Source organism: Piliocolobus tephrosceles, chromosome 13, assembly GCF_002776525.5.
Source record: "Piliocolobus tephrosceles isolate RC106 chromosome 13, ASM277652v3, whole genome shotgun sequence".
Classification (NCBI taxonomy): domain Eukaryota; kingdom Metazoa; phylum Chordata; class Mammalia; order Primates; family Cercopithecidae; genus Piliocolobus; species Piliocolobus tephrosceles.
The window spans coordinates 49,942,208-49,955,289 of record NC_045446.1 but is presented as its reverse complement, the minus strand read 5'-3'; the positions used below and the strand labels follow the sequence as shown (position 1 = coordinate 49,955,289).

General features: G+C 39.7%; 1 protein-coding gene across 2 annotated transcripts in view; it reads left to right on the top strand.

Annotated features, from left to right (window-relative positions):
- The first annotated feature begins 1,237 nt into the window (after nucleotides 1-1,237).
- Nucleotides 1,238-13,082, top strand: part of PDE3B (phosphodiesterase 3B) — a 216,714-nt gene continuing 204,869 nt past the window's right edge. The window contains exon 1 of one of the 2 annotated variants that reach the window (XM_023230954.3): nucleotides 1,238-2,807. In XM_023230954.3, the coding sequence (XP_023086722.1) occupies nucleotides 1,830-2,807 (978 nt within the window). In that variant the 5' untranslated portion in view covers nucleotides 1,238-1,829. The remainder of the gene's footprint in view (nucleotides 2,808-13,082) is intronic. The other variant, XM_023230953.3, reaches the window with a different exon arrangement.

Sequence of the window (13,082 nt, the reverse complement as noted above, 5' to 3'; positions counted from 1 at the left end):
TTTTTTACTTTAATCTTCAACTGGTGGTAATGAGTTCTACGCACATCATATAAAAAATGTTATTTCCTGAGTTTTGCTGAAATGAACATTTTTTTCTTTTAATTGTCATGGGGATAAAAAGACCTTTTGAATTTTTATCTTTTAGGACAAGCATTTGGGTAATCCATTAGAAAAGGAAAAGTAAAGGAAAGGGAATTCTGGAACTTTTTCATTTTGGTTAAATTCTTGTGCTAATTTCTCAGTGACTTTTGCTATGCATGTGAACTACGACCATATACGAAAATGGGTCTGTTTTAGGTCATGGCTGTGGGCAGAGATTAATTGGTGAAAAATGGGCCTGTTTGTGGGATTTACCACACAGCAAGGTTTCTCATCTCTCTGGAAAAACGTGAAATTAGCTCGTTGAGAAATGCAGTCCGGTAATGAGGTTGAAGTGACAGCTTAGGGAGAGAAACACAGTTCACTCTCTCTAAGGCGGTTATGATTGGTTAGATTCCAGAGCAGTTTCTTTGGTGTAGCAAAGTTCTTTTCTTCTCACTTTCAAGTCTGTGTTTCCTAATGTTGCTGGTTTCACCAGTACTTCACAAATAGCATCTTACTCGGCTTCCTTCAAGGCCAGCTGATCCAAACTGGGGAGTGGTCTTGGAGAGGATTCCTAGTTCTCCCGGCTCCCCCATCTGGAACATGTTACAGTGAAAAAGCCTTCAATTTGCAAAGACCAATTGCGACAGCAAATTTGTGCTGTGTGGAAGGGGATACAGGATGTGAACCAGTAGATATACATGGCAAGGGTGAAAAATGGAAGGCGAGACGTTGGTTCCTTGTCTGTGAAGATGGTTCTTGAGCAACCCTCAAGAACGTGCACGTGGAGTGCTCCCAGAGTGCACTCCACGTACACGTTCCTCTCTAAGAACCACTGCAAGGATCCTGGGCCTGCTCGTGGCCCAAGAATCCACGTTGCTCTGGAGGCCAGATCTAGCCACAGTGATTAGGGTTTCTTCGCCATGGCCTTGGTGTTGGCTGGCCTTCATTTGGTCACAGTCTGAGGACTCACCCTGAACGGGGCTGAGGTCAGAGACTGCGCCCCGCCCCTCCCACCCTTAGCTCACCATCCCCACTAAGCACACCCCTTGGGGACCACAAACGCCCTCTTTCCCGACGACCCCAGTAGTGACCTGTGGGATTCTGGCCGGGTGTCTGTGACTTACCCTCAAAGAGAACCTGCACGCCTGGGGTCCCAGGATGGCGGGCTTGCCCCTCCCATCCGAAGAAGACCTCGTCCTTCTCTCGTAGTCCCGGCCGGTCTCGGGACTGCCGCCGCCGCGCTCACCTCGGCCCGGGCACGCTGGGTCGGCGGGGTCCCATCTCGCGTCCCTGTTGGGCGACGGCGGCGCGGGTGGCGGCGGGACAAGGCGCGAGCGCGCGGCGGGCGCGCGCCCGGCCGCGACAGCCGCGGGGGAGGAGCGCCCGCCCGCCGCTCGCGCGCCCAACGGACCAGGCTGGGGCCGTGAGGTAACTGTTGCAGCCAGCGGAGCTGGGAGGCGACACCGAGTCTCCAGTCCCGAGAGGTGCCCAAGGGAAAAGGAGGCGGCAGCCAAACTGGTCCTGGAGAGAAGCCCCTTCTGCCCCTCTCCTCAGCCAGCATGTCCCGGACTCCGCCGCTCCTCAGTCCGCGCGGTGGGGACTCAGGGCCGTGGCGGCGGGCGCAGCCCTGACGGGTTGTGAGTCGGGGGACGCCCCGAACGCAGGGGCTGGGGTGTGGGAACGCGAGCGGCCGCTACAGTAGGAGCGGGGTGTGCTGAGTCCCGTGGCCACCCCTGGCCTCAACCATGAGGAGGGACGAGCGAGACGCCAAAGCCATGCGGTCCCTGCAGCAGCCGGATGGGGTCGGCTCGCCCCCCGAGAGTCTGAGGAACGGCTACGTGAAGAGTTGCGTGAGCCCCTTGCGGCAGGACCCTCCGCGCGGCTTCTTCTTCCACCTCTGCCGCTTCTGCAACGTGGAGCTGCGGCCGCCGCCGGCCTCCCCACAGCAGCCGCGGCGCGGCTCCCCCTTCTGCCGGGCGCGCCTCTCGCTGGGCGCCCTGGCTGCCTTTGTCCTCGCTCTGCTGCTGGGCGCGGAACCGGAGAGCTGGGCTGCCGGGGCCGCCTGGCTGCGGACGCTGCTGAGCGTGTGTTCGCACAGCCTCAGCCCCCTCTTTAGCATCGCCTGTGCCTTCTTCTTCCTCACCTGCTTCCTCACCCGGACCAAGCGGGGACCCGGCCCGGGCCGGAGCGGCGGCTCCTGGTGGCTGCTGGCGCTGCCCGCCTGCTGTTACCTGGGGGACTTCTTGGTGTGGCAGTGGTGGTCCTGGCCTTGGGGGGATGGCGGCGCAGGGTCCCCGGCCACGCACACGCCCCCGGAGGCGGCTGCGGGCAGGTTGCTGCTGGTGCTGAGCTGCGTGGGGCTGCTGCTGACGCTCGCGCACCCTCTGCGGCTCCGGCACTGCATCCTGGTGCTGCTCCTGGCCAGCTTCGTCTGGTGGGTCTCCTTCACTAGCCTCGGGTCGCTGCCCTCCGCCCTCCGGCCGCTGCTCTCCGGCCTGGTGGGGGGCGCTGGCTGCCTGCTGGCCCTGGCGTTGGATCACTTCTTTCAAATCAGGGAAGCGCCTCTTCATCCTCGGCTGTCCAGTGCCGCCGAAGAAAAAGTGCCTGTGATCCGACCCCGGAGGAGGTCCAGCTGCGTGTCGCTAGGAGAAACTGCAGCCAGTTACTATGGCAGTTGCAAAATTTTCAGGAGACCTTCGTTGCCTTGTATTTCGAGAGAACAGGTATGTTGGCTGGAAAGCGAGGTCTGGGATGTGAGAGGGTTCGGGTTTACCGCTGCATTTCCGAGTTGAGTTCGCTTTTTTGAAAGCATGTTAACTTTCAGAATGGAAAAAGGGTGTGGGGGGGGGGGGGGGGCCGGGGGGAAGGGGGAGGAAACAATGTGTTATTCTGGAAAAGATTCTTAAAATACAGGAAGCCTTTTAAAAATGCAGAAGCAAGTACCTTTTGTCATTGAATAGAAATCAAATAGCCCGCTAATCACATGACACTTTTTAAGGATTGTATGTGGAATAGATGAGTTCGCAGAAGAATGAGGTGAATCATTTGTGGTTGAATAGATTGACTACTCCTGCTTTTAGCATACTCTGATGTGTGTCTTTTTGCTGCCATTTATCTGTTTGCTGTTATAATGATGCCTGCCCAAAGATAACATACAGCCTTTAGAATGAGAGGATACATCTGTGAGTTTTAATCAGTGTGGTTTCGTTATTGAAAATCATGAGGAAAAATCTGAGATTTTATCGTTAGAAGAACAGTGATGAGCTTTGCAAATGAGAGTAATTTAAATGAAAAGACAGCAGTATAGGTGAATATAATTTTTTACGGACTAATTCAGTGTTCTTTGTATTTGTTGCATAATTAGGAGAATGTTTTAACAGTTTAAACTTTAAACTTGGTAATTCCTGGAAAGATGCCAATAGAAAAAAACCTATTTTTTCCCCATAGGTTTACATAGTTTTGTTTTTTTAAAGGGATTGAAATCATCAGCAAATGAGATTACATCTGTATATAGTATTGGAAAACCTACCTGTTCTACATCAACAAGAAACTCGATAAGTATAGCTACTATTATTGAGGATTTATGAAGTGCAAAACATTTTACACATACTGTCTCGAATCCTCACAAGAACGGTGTTTGGCTGGTGCCATTAACCTCTAGAGATGAGAAATCTAGGCTTATAGAGGTCATGCAACTTCACATGTCTAGTAAGTGGTAGTTCCGGGATTTGATTAGATTTTTCAGTTTTCAATGCTGTGTTCTGCACAACTAACTGGTAAGTATAGTGGTTTTCAGTAGGAGAGTAAGAGCGTAACCATAGGTTTTCAGGAGTTTTGGATTAGTGATATGCTTTACACTGGGAGCCAATATGTTGGAGACAAAAGTTTCTTGTCCTTAATGCATTTGATGCATTCTTCTCTCTTCTTTTCTGTTCTCTTCCTTCACTTCTTGTCTGTCTTCTCTTCGAAATATTTTCTAAGCTACTACATTGATTTTATGACATGTTGAACACTGATCTGTAGTGTTCCAGTGACACAATACTTTGCTTCTTGAATTGACTTCAGAGGCCACTTCTGTGGTCAACCTCTTGAAAAAGTTTTGTTATACCTTTCGTTTTCTCAGTTTACTACCAGTGGTAATAGACAGTACTTTAGGAAAATGTGTGTTGGAAGAAAAATTGTTTTGAGAGGATTTATTATGGAACAAAGTAGTATCAACTATTTTCATAGAATGGAATTAATATTTGAATTTTGACCAAATGTGAACACATTGCATTTTTTAACACTGGAAAATTGTTTTAGCAATTTCATCACTTTTGTGGGCAATTTTCCTGAAGTTAACAGTTACAGTTTAACATATTTTAATTGTAATTTGTTGTTGGTGGTAATTCTGTCTGTCCTTTTGTAAGTGGAAAATTTCTAGATTTCTTAATCCTTGTGTGGTGCTCTTTCCATCACAGCAACCTTTTCCAACCTTTAGGTGCAGTGTTAAGTACCAGGTAGCTTCAATTATTGTTTATATTAGAGGAAAATACAATTTGTGCTTCTAAAAAGGGTGTATTTTCTTAGTGCAGAAAATCCTTATTCACGTTCTACTTTTAATAGGAACATTTTTGCACACTTAAAGTATATGTGAATAGTTCAGCGTTTATACATGCCTACCTAATATTCAGTGTCTACAAAATAATTCTATTTTGACATTGCTAGAAAAGGGTATTTTTAACTTAGCAGATACTGTCATAACAAGAATTTTTATTTTTGCTTGTTCCTGAAGTCTAACAGTGAATTTGTGCTTTTTGTTTGCATATATATTATGTTAAATATTTTGAGAGGAAATCAGTACTTTTATGGAAGTAAAAGATCAGGAGATTTTTCTAATTTTCAAAGTGTTGTATATGACAGTGGTAAAAACACTTTCTTGTTTCAGAAAGTAAAGGAAGATGAAAAGATTTTAGATAGGACCTGTCATAGGGGAAAATGTCCTGGATTCATAGGCAGAGGATTGAGGAGTTTTGGCTTAACTGTTTAATTTTGGAAAAGTCAGTGAACCTTTCTGAATCTTAGTATCCTGTCAAATTAAGGGATTCTAGTAGATGAATTCTGTAATACCTTCTAATTCTAAAATTAAATTATATAATACCTTCCATTTCTAAAATTAAATTCTTTTAGTTTACACTTTTGGTAAGGTAGAAATAAAACTATAAATAAAATGTCACAAACCAGTAATTCTTGCAGTTTTACTTAAATGTTGAATGTTGACCTTACTAACCTATGCTTTCCAAGTATAGTAATTGGAAAAGATGAGCAAATATCCTGTATGTTTTGGATAGAACTTTAAAAAAGTATATGGGGGTTCATTTTTAGGATGGTAATAAAATTATCACATTTTCATTTCCTTAAGAATTTTAACATTTTTATTAACCTCTTTGAAAGCCTCTTAAACGTCTATTAATAGAAATGTTTTTAATTGTAGAATAATAGATTTAAAGGAATTTTTAACTTTTGGGGTGTTATATTAGTGTGTTGAAAAATAATGGCATGTTTGTAAAACATTTGATTTTATAATTAGATTTATAATATTTGATTTAAATGCTATATGTGTCAGTTCAGTTCTTAACTAAGGGTTTTTTTTTTTTTTTTTTGGCAAAGCATTTAGAGATTTGAAACCCAAATCTAGTTACTGTTGATGGTGTTCTGCTTTGGTGGGTTAATGGAAAGAAGCACTGAGTTTGTAGTCTTATCTGCCAAGAATCAGCAGAAACTAATAGGAAGTTAAAAAAAATTAGTCGTCTGCATAGAAGCTTTGAGCAGAATTGAACAAGCTACATTTCTATGCCATTTTAATTGCATATTCTACAGTGCAGTTTTCAGCTTTTCAATGAGATCACTTTGTGTTTGAGTAGGTAAATACAAGGTTTTGAAAGGCATAAGTTAGTGTGTGAGATATTTTTCTATACCTTTAATGCTAAGTGCTTGCTAAATGGTTAGGTAAATATTTAAAAATTCCGTGGCCCTAATGCCCATAAATATTACTTAAAGTGTTAATTTTATTTGAAAAAGGTATATATGTGTAGTGTGAGAACTTAAGAAAGAGAGTTTTTTAAAAGTGTGATTATTTACTCACCTAAGGAATTTGCAAGGCATAATCCCCTGTTAATTTCTTGAAGAATACTGTAGTATTTGTGAAATTTATTTTATGGCTTCAATGAGTGAGCGTTTTATTCCAATTTCATGTTACTATTTTGTGGTAAAATATCAGCCTACATAATAATTTTATACTTTATTTTGTAAATATAGTATGTACTCTGCCGTGAGGGTTATTTTTCAAAAACACAGATTTGATAGAGTCACCCGCTCGGTTTTAAAAATCTCTTATGGTTTTTCATTGTCCACAGGGTACTGTTCATGCCCTTGACCCTTGCTTGCAAAGTCCTTCATAATCTGCTCTTTGCCATTTTTTGTTTTATTTTTTAAAAAAGCATTTTATTACTAATGGGACACTCACTCCCCACATACCTTCTAGCTGTGCTGCTTCTTGTTATTGACATTGTTGTGGATTTTTCTCTTTTGATTCTACCATCTCCACTTGTTGAAATCTCCTTTAAGGAACAAATAAGATTAGAAAGACTTTAGACAGTACACTGATACTCAAATTTATATATAAGTTGAGAACAAAACTCCGTTATAGCAGAATGGGCCATATTTAAAAATGAGAGTTGACAAACCATGTGAAGCAGTGCTGATGGGTATTTTCATTATAGTGCATTAGATAGTCACATCTCCATAATTTGTTTTTATACACTTAGTAGAAGGTAAGCATAAGTAAAACCATAAAGTTTGTTTTTTCATTGTTGTCAGACTATGCTCCTCAGTGGCAGGCCCTTCTCTCATTCTTTCTCTTTTCCCTTTCAATTACCAAGTCAGCTTATTTCCGTAGCACACTCTTCTGCCTTCTGCACCTCATCCAAAGCAAGAATTTATGCTTGCCGAAAAAGCCTATTTCAGTATAAATGTTTGTATAGATATATAAAATATAGGACAGGTTCAGAGTTTATGTAATTGAAATCTGCTCATTATATGTTGTACAAGGAAAATAAATTGAACTCTAGAGAGAGAAAAATACTGGCTCAGGGTTATTCTGTGACATATTTGGAAAACAGAGACTAGAACCTAGGTCTTTACTCCTAATCCACTTTTACTTTCCACAAGGAGAATATATACTTTCCATCATAGCTTTCCAAGGCTGTACTTAATTTTGCCAGGTATCTCTAATTATATGAAAAAAGGCAATGTCTCTGGTTAAAGGAGGTTAAAGGAGGTTAAAGGAGGTAGGCGAGAAGCTAGAGAGAGTCAGTTAAGAGGGACTCATGAAAATCGCATAGTTTATAATGACCTTGATGACAAACTTCTGATACAGTTATTTCAGAGTAATTTGTAAGGATGCAGCTGGTCTCAAACTCATGTACTTACATAACATTTATTTTATATGTTGAAGACAGAGGGGAGGGTCAAAAGGAGAGTAGGAAGAATGGAAGTGAACTGGCTGTTGCCTGCTTCGCTTAAAGGCTTTCAATTTAAACAAAAGAAACCGAAAAACTTTAAGCTGTAAACAACACTTTGGGAGAACTGGGTTCTGTCTGTGGGTGGTTCCTGACAGTTTATAACATTGAGTTGTTCACGTTGTTATTTACAAGCTGATCTGCGCTTATTTAGGTTGTTGTTATAAGCCTGTTCTTAGAACTTGGGGCAGAAGGGTGTATATCCCACTGTTTTTTATTTATTTATTTATTTATTTATTTATTTATTTATTTATTTATTTTATTTTACAACCAAGATCTTTCCTTCTGTCATTGATTTACCTAGCAGATAACTTTACAGATTTCTCCTCCTCCATCTGCCACAGTACGTTGTTTGGCCACCTCTTCCTTAAATTTCATACAACTTGCATTCAGCAATATGTATTTTTTTTTTTTTTTTGAGAGCATCTCACTCTGTTGCCCAGGCTAGGGTGCAGTGATGTGTGATCTTGCCTCACTGCAAACTCTGCCTTGCAGGCTCAGGTAGTCCTCCCACTTCAGCCTCCTGAGTAGGTGGGACCGCAGGGCGTGACACCATGCCCAGCTAATTTTTGTATCTTTTTTTTTTGGTAGAGAAAGGGTTTCGCTGTGTTGCCCAGGCATGTCTCAAACTCCTGGGCTCTATCGATCTGCCCATCTTGGCCAAAGATGTCCACATTTGAGAATATGTTACCTTACGTGGCAAAATGGACTTTGGAGATGGGATTAAGGATTTTGAGATGAAGAGATTATCCAGGATTATCTGAGTGGGTGCAGTGTAATCATGAGGGTCCTTAAAAAGTAGAAGAGAGAGGCAGAAGAAATCAGAGAAGATTTGACAGTGGAAGCAGTGTTGGAGTAATACAGTGTGAAAGGAACTCACTCAACCCATCTTTGCTAACTTTGGTGATGGAAGAAGGGGACCCTGAGCCAAGAAAAGCAGGCAGCCTCTAAGAAGATGAAAAAGGTAAGGAAGTAGATTTTCTCCCTACAGCTCCCAGAAAGTTTTGAAGCCCCACTATCATCTTGATTTAGCTTAGTGAGACCTGTATCAGACTTCTGACCTGCAGAACTATAAGATACATTTGTGTTATTTTATGCCTTTGAATTTGCAATAATTTGTTACAGGAGCATATTAGTTTGCTAGGGCTGCCATGACAAGGTTCGACAAACTAGGTGACTTGAATAGCAGAGACGAATTGTCTCACAGTTCTGGAGGCCAGAAGTCCAAGATCAAGGTATCTCCAGGGCTGGTTCTTTTTGAAGGCTGTGAGGGAGAATCTGTTCCATGTCTTTCTCCTAGCTTCTGGTGGTTTACTGGCGATCTTTGACTTGTAGATGCATCACCCTGATCTCTTTGTTCATCTTCACGTGGCATTCTCCCTGTATGTTCACATAGTCTTTCCCTGTACCTGTCTGTCTTTGTTTCCAAATTTTCTAATTTTCTAAGGATCCAGGTCATATTGGATTGGGGTCCACCCTGATTTGCCCCATAGAGACCTTATTTCCTAATAAGATTACATTCTGAGGTACTGAGGATTAGGACTCAACATGTTTTTTTTGGGGTGATACAATTCAACCAATGCAAGTAGAAACAGAAAACTAAAGCTATGTAAAATTGAATTGTTTTTCAAAATAGATGCTGAATATAAATTGATGCATTTGTATTTTTGCTGGCATTGAGTAGAATGCCCCTGGATCCACATTCTTATCAACCAGTGCTTCCTATTTACTGACTTTTAAGTTTGGCTGGTCTAGTGGGTATGAAATGGTATTTCTTTGTGATTGTAATTTGCGTTTTTCTAATTTTTAGATTTATATGTGTGTTGTGATGTAGAGATTCAATCTCATTTTATATATATATGGATATCCAGTCATGCCAACACAATGTATTGAAAAGTTTATTTTTTTTCCATTCATCAGGGCTGCCTCTATCCTGTATCAAATTTCAATATATATATGACTGTATCTGGGCTCTATTATGTTTGATTTGTTAGTTTATGCATCCTGTGTTAATACCACACTGTCTTAGTTATAATGGCTTTCTAATAAGGCTTAATATCCATTATTGTTAGTGTCCATTGATGTGCAGAAGTTTTCAATTTTGATGAAGTTTATCTAATTTTTCTTTTGTTGCCTATGATTTTGGTGTCGTATCAAAGAAATCACTGCAAATTCAATGTAATGAAGCTCTCCGTCTGTGTTTTCTTTGAGGAGTTTTATAAAAGTTGTAGTTCTAATGTTTAGGTCTTTGATTCATTTTTATTTGTTTTTGTATACAGTGTAAGGTAATGGTGCAACTTTATTCTTTTGCCTGTAGATATTCAGTTTTTCTAAGACCATTTGTTGAAAAAAAATGTTCTTTTAATAACCTTTCAACAAAGTGTTGACTTCTTTGTTGAAAATTATTTGACAGTACACGTGAGGATTTATTTCTAGGCTGTCTGTTCTGTGTCATAGGTCTATACGTCTGTGTTTATGTCAGTACCACACTGTTTTGATTATTGTATCTTTGTAGTAAGTTTTGAAATCATGAAGTTTGAGACCTCAAACTTTGTTCTTTTTCAAGATTATTTTGGATGTTTGAGTGTCCTTTGAGATTCCATATGAATTTTAAGATGAATGTTTCTGTTTCTGCAAAAAACATCATTGGGGTTTATTTTTTATTGTAGTAAAAACTGTAAAATTTACTCTGTGCTTTATTTTTAAGTGTGTAGTTCAGTAGTGTTAAGTATATTTACATTGTTGTGAAACAGATCTGCCTATCTTTTCCATCTTGCAAAACTAACACTCTATACTCATTAAATAATGAATCGCCTTCCCCTGTCCCCTGGTAATCACCATTCGACTTTATGTTTCAATGAATTTGATGACTTTAGATACCTCATATAAGTGGAATCATACAGTATTTATTTGTGGCTTGCTTATTTCACTTAGTATAATCATCTTTGGGATTTTGGTAGGGATTGCCTTGAATCTATAGATTGCTTTGAGTAGCACTGGCATCTTAACAATAATAGGTTTTCTCATCCATGAAAATGGGAAATCTTTTGATTTATTTTTATATTAATTTATTTCAGCAACGTTTTCATAGTTTTCAGTTTATGAGTCTTTCACCTCCATGGTTAAGTTTATTCCTGAACATTTTAATTCTTTTCAATGCTGTTGCAGATGGAACTGTTTTCTTAATTTCCTTTTTGAATTATTTATAGTGTAAAACTGTATGCATCTGATTTGTATGAGGTGATTTTTGTATATTGCAGCTTTGCTGAATTTGTTTGTTCTAATAGTTTTTTTTGTGAAATCTTCAGGGTCTTCATTTAGTTTTTGACCCCTAAAATTAGTGCTGCATATGTAGACTGAAAAACCTCAAGTAAAAATTTAAATTGGCCTCAAGTTGGTAATGCTCCAAGGCAATGGTTAGAAGCAAATTCAGATTCTCCAAGGCCTCAAATAATTCCTACAGATAAAATCCCAAGGAAATTGAGCAATGCTTAGTCAAAAATCCACAAATCAGGCAAGGAAACAAGGCACTATGAATAAGAACCTAAGAAAAGTACACAACAAAAACACATCCACCAAAGCTTCAGATTATATAAGAAATATAAAAACGCACTTATTATGATTAAAGAAATAAAATAGAAACCTGAAGAAAAATGATTGGGGGACAGGTGATTTAAAAAACTGTCACTGGCCGAGTGTGGTGGTTCATGCTTGTAATCTCAGCACTTTGGGAGGCTGAGGTGGGTAGATGGCTTGAATCCGGAAGTTCGAAACCAGCCTGGGCAACATGACAAAACCTGTCTCTACAAGATACAAAATATTAGCTGGGTATGGTGGCGAATGCCTGTAGTCGCAGCTACCTGGGAGGCTAATGTGGGAGCATCTCCTGAGCTGGGGAGGTCGAGGCTGCAGTGAGCTCTGATTGTACTACTGTACTGCTGCCTGAGTGACAGAGTGAGACTCTGTCTCAAGAAAACCCCCCCAAAATCCCAAAACACACACACAAATAGTCATATAGATCAGAAGAGTTGGAGAATAAGAAGTAAAGTATAACTTGGACTTAATTGAAGTTTGAAAAGGGGATAATAAAATGGAGAGGAAGAAACATTTGAAAGGATAATGGCTGTAAAATAGCATTTTATAGAACTGATGAAAAATGCCAAGTTTTTGTCCAGAAAGCTCACTGAATCTCAAGCGAATAAATTAAAAGAAACCCATACGTTATTGCAAAATTGCAGAACCTTAAAGAAAAAGATAACCACTAAAAGAGCTCAGAACAGAGAAATTACCTCCAAAAGAATGAATGGCAGTTTCACTGAAAGGTGACTTATCAGTAGCCACAGTGGAATCCATAAAACAGTGGAATATCAACCGACAGGTGCTGAGAGAAAATAACTGTCAAACTAGGAATCAGTGCCCTGCAGAACTATCTCCCTAGGAAAAGTACAAGCTAAAACAATTTTAGAAAAGGAAAAATTGAGGGAGTTTTTACTACTGAAAGTACATACTCAGGCAGAAGAAATGAATGAGATCAAGAAGGTATACTAGTGATAAATATAGGTAAAAACAAACACTTATATTGTAAGACATTATTAACAATGTCTTCTAAGAGAACAGGCTAGAACTAAAGTACTAGAAAACAAGAGCATTTACATTGGAAAGAAGAAATTAGAAGAGTATGTTAAAAAGTTATATTTCAAGGGGGAGGGCTAAGAGTTTGACTTTAAATCTTGTTTGTATACAATAGCTGTCTACACACACACACACATACACACATACACACACACAGCTAGTGCAACTGCTGAAAGAATAGATACTGTGTGAATGGCTTCCAAACAAATAGATGTGACAAAAGAATTGAGGGGAAAAAGGAGAACAAATAAGTAATATAAGAGAAAAAAGGAGGTCAAAAAAGGAAACCTAGCAAACAGGACAAATACTTAAAGCATGTAAAAAGATAATAGAAATAAATCTAGATACCACCACGAATTACAATAAATATAGAAGCAAAAACTTTTGTGAAAAGAATGTAAAGATTGTCCACTTGGATTTTCTGACTGTATACTCTTTGCAAACATAAGAATTTATCAAGGTTGAAAATAAAAGAATGGAAAAAGGACACAAGACACTATAATAAAACTGGTAAAATATTAATATCAGAAAACCTGGGAAAACACTTTCCTAGAGAAAAAGATGATCATTATGTAATTATAAAAGACTGAATTCACCAAGAAGATAAAATTTATAATTGTAGATACCTAATAACATAAATGTCTATGTCTACATATATACATACACGTATATACACACATATAATTGATAACTATTTCCAAATTCACCTACAGTAGAAAGCATTCCTTTTGTATATTATTTATACCTTTAATTCATTCCTATCACATTAAGATACTTTTCTTATACTGTCTTAATTAACCTTTTGGT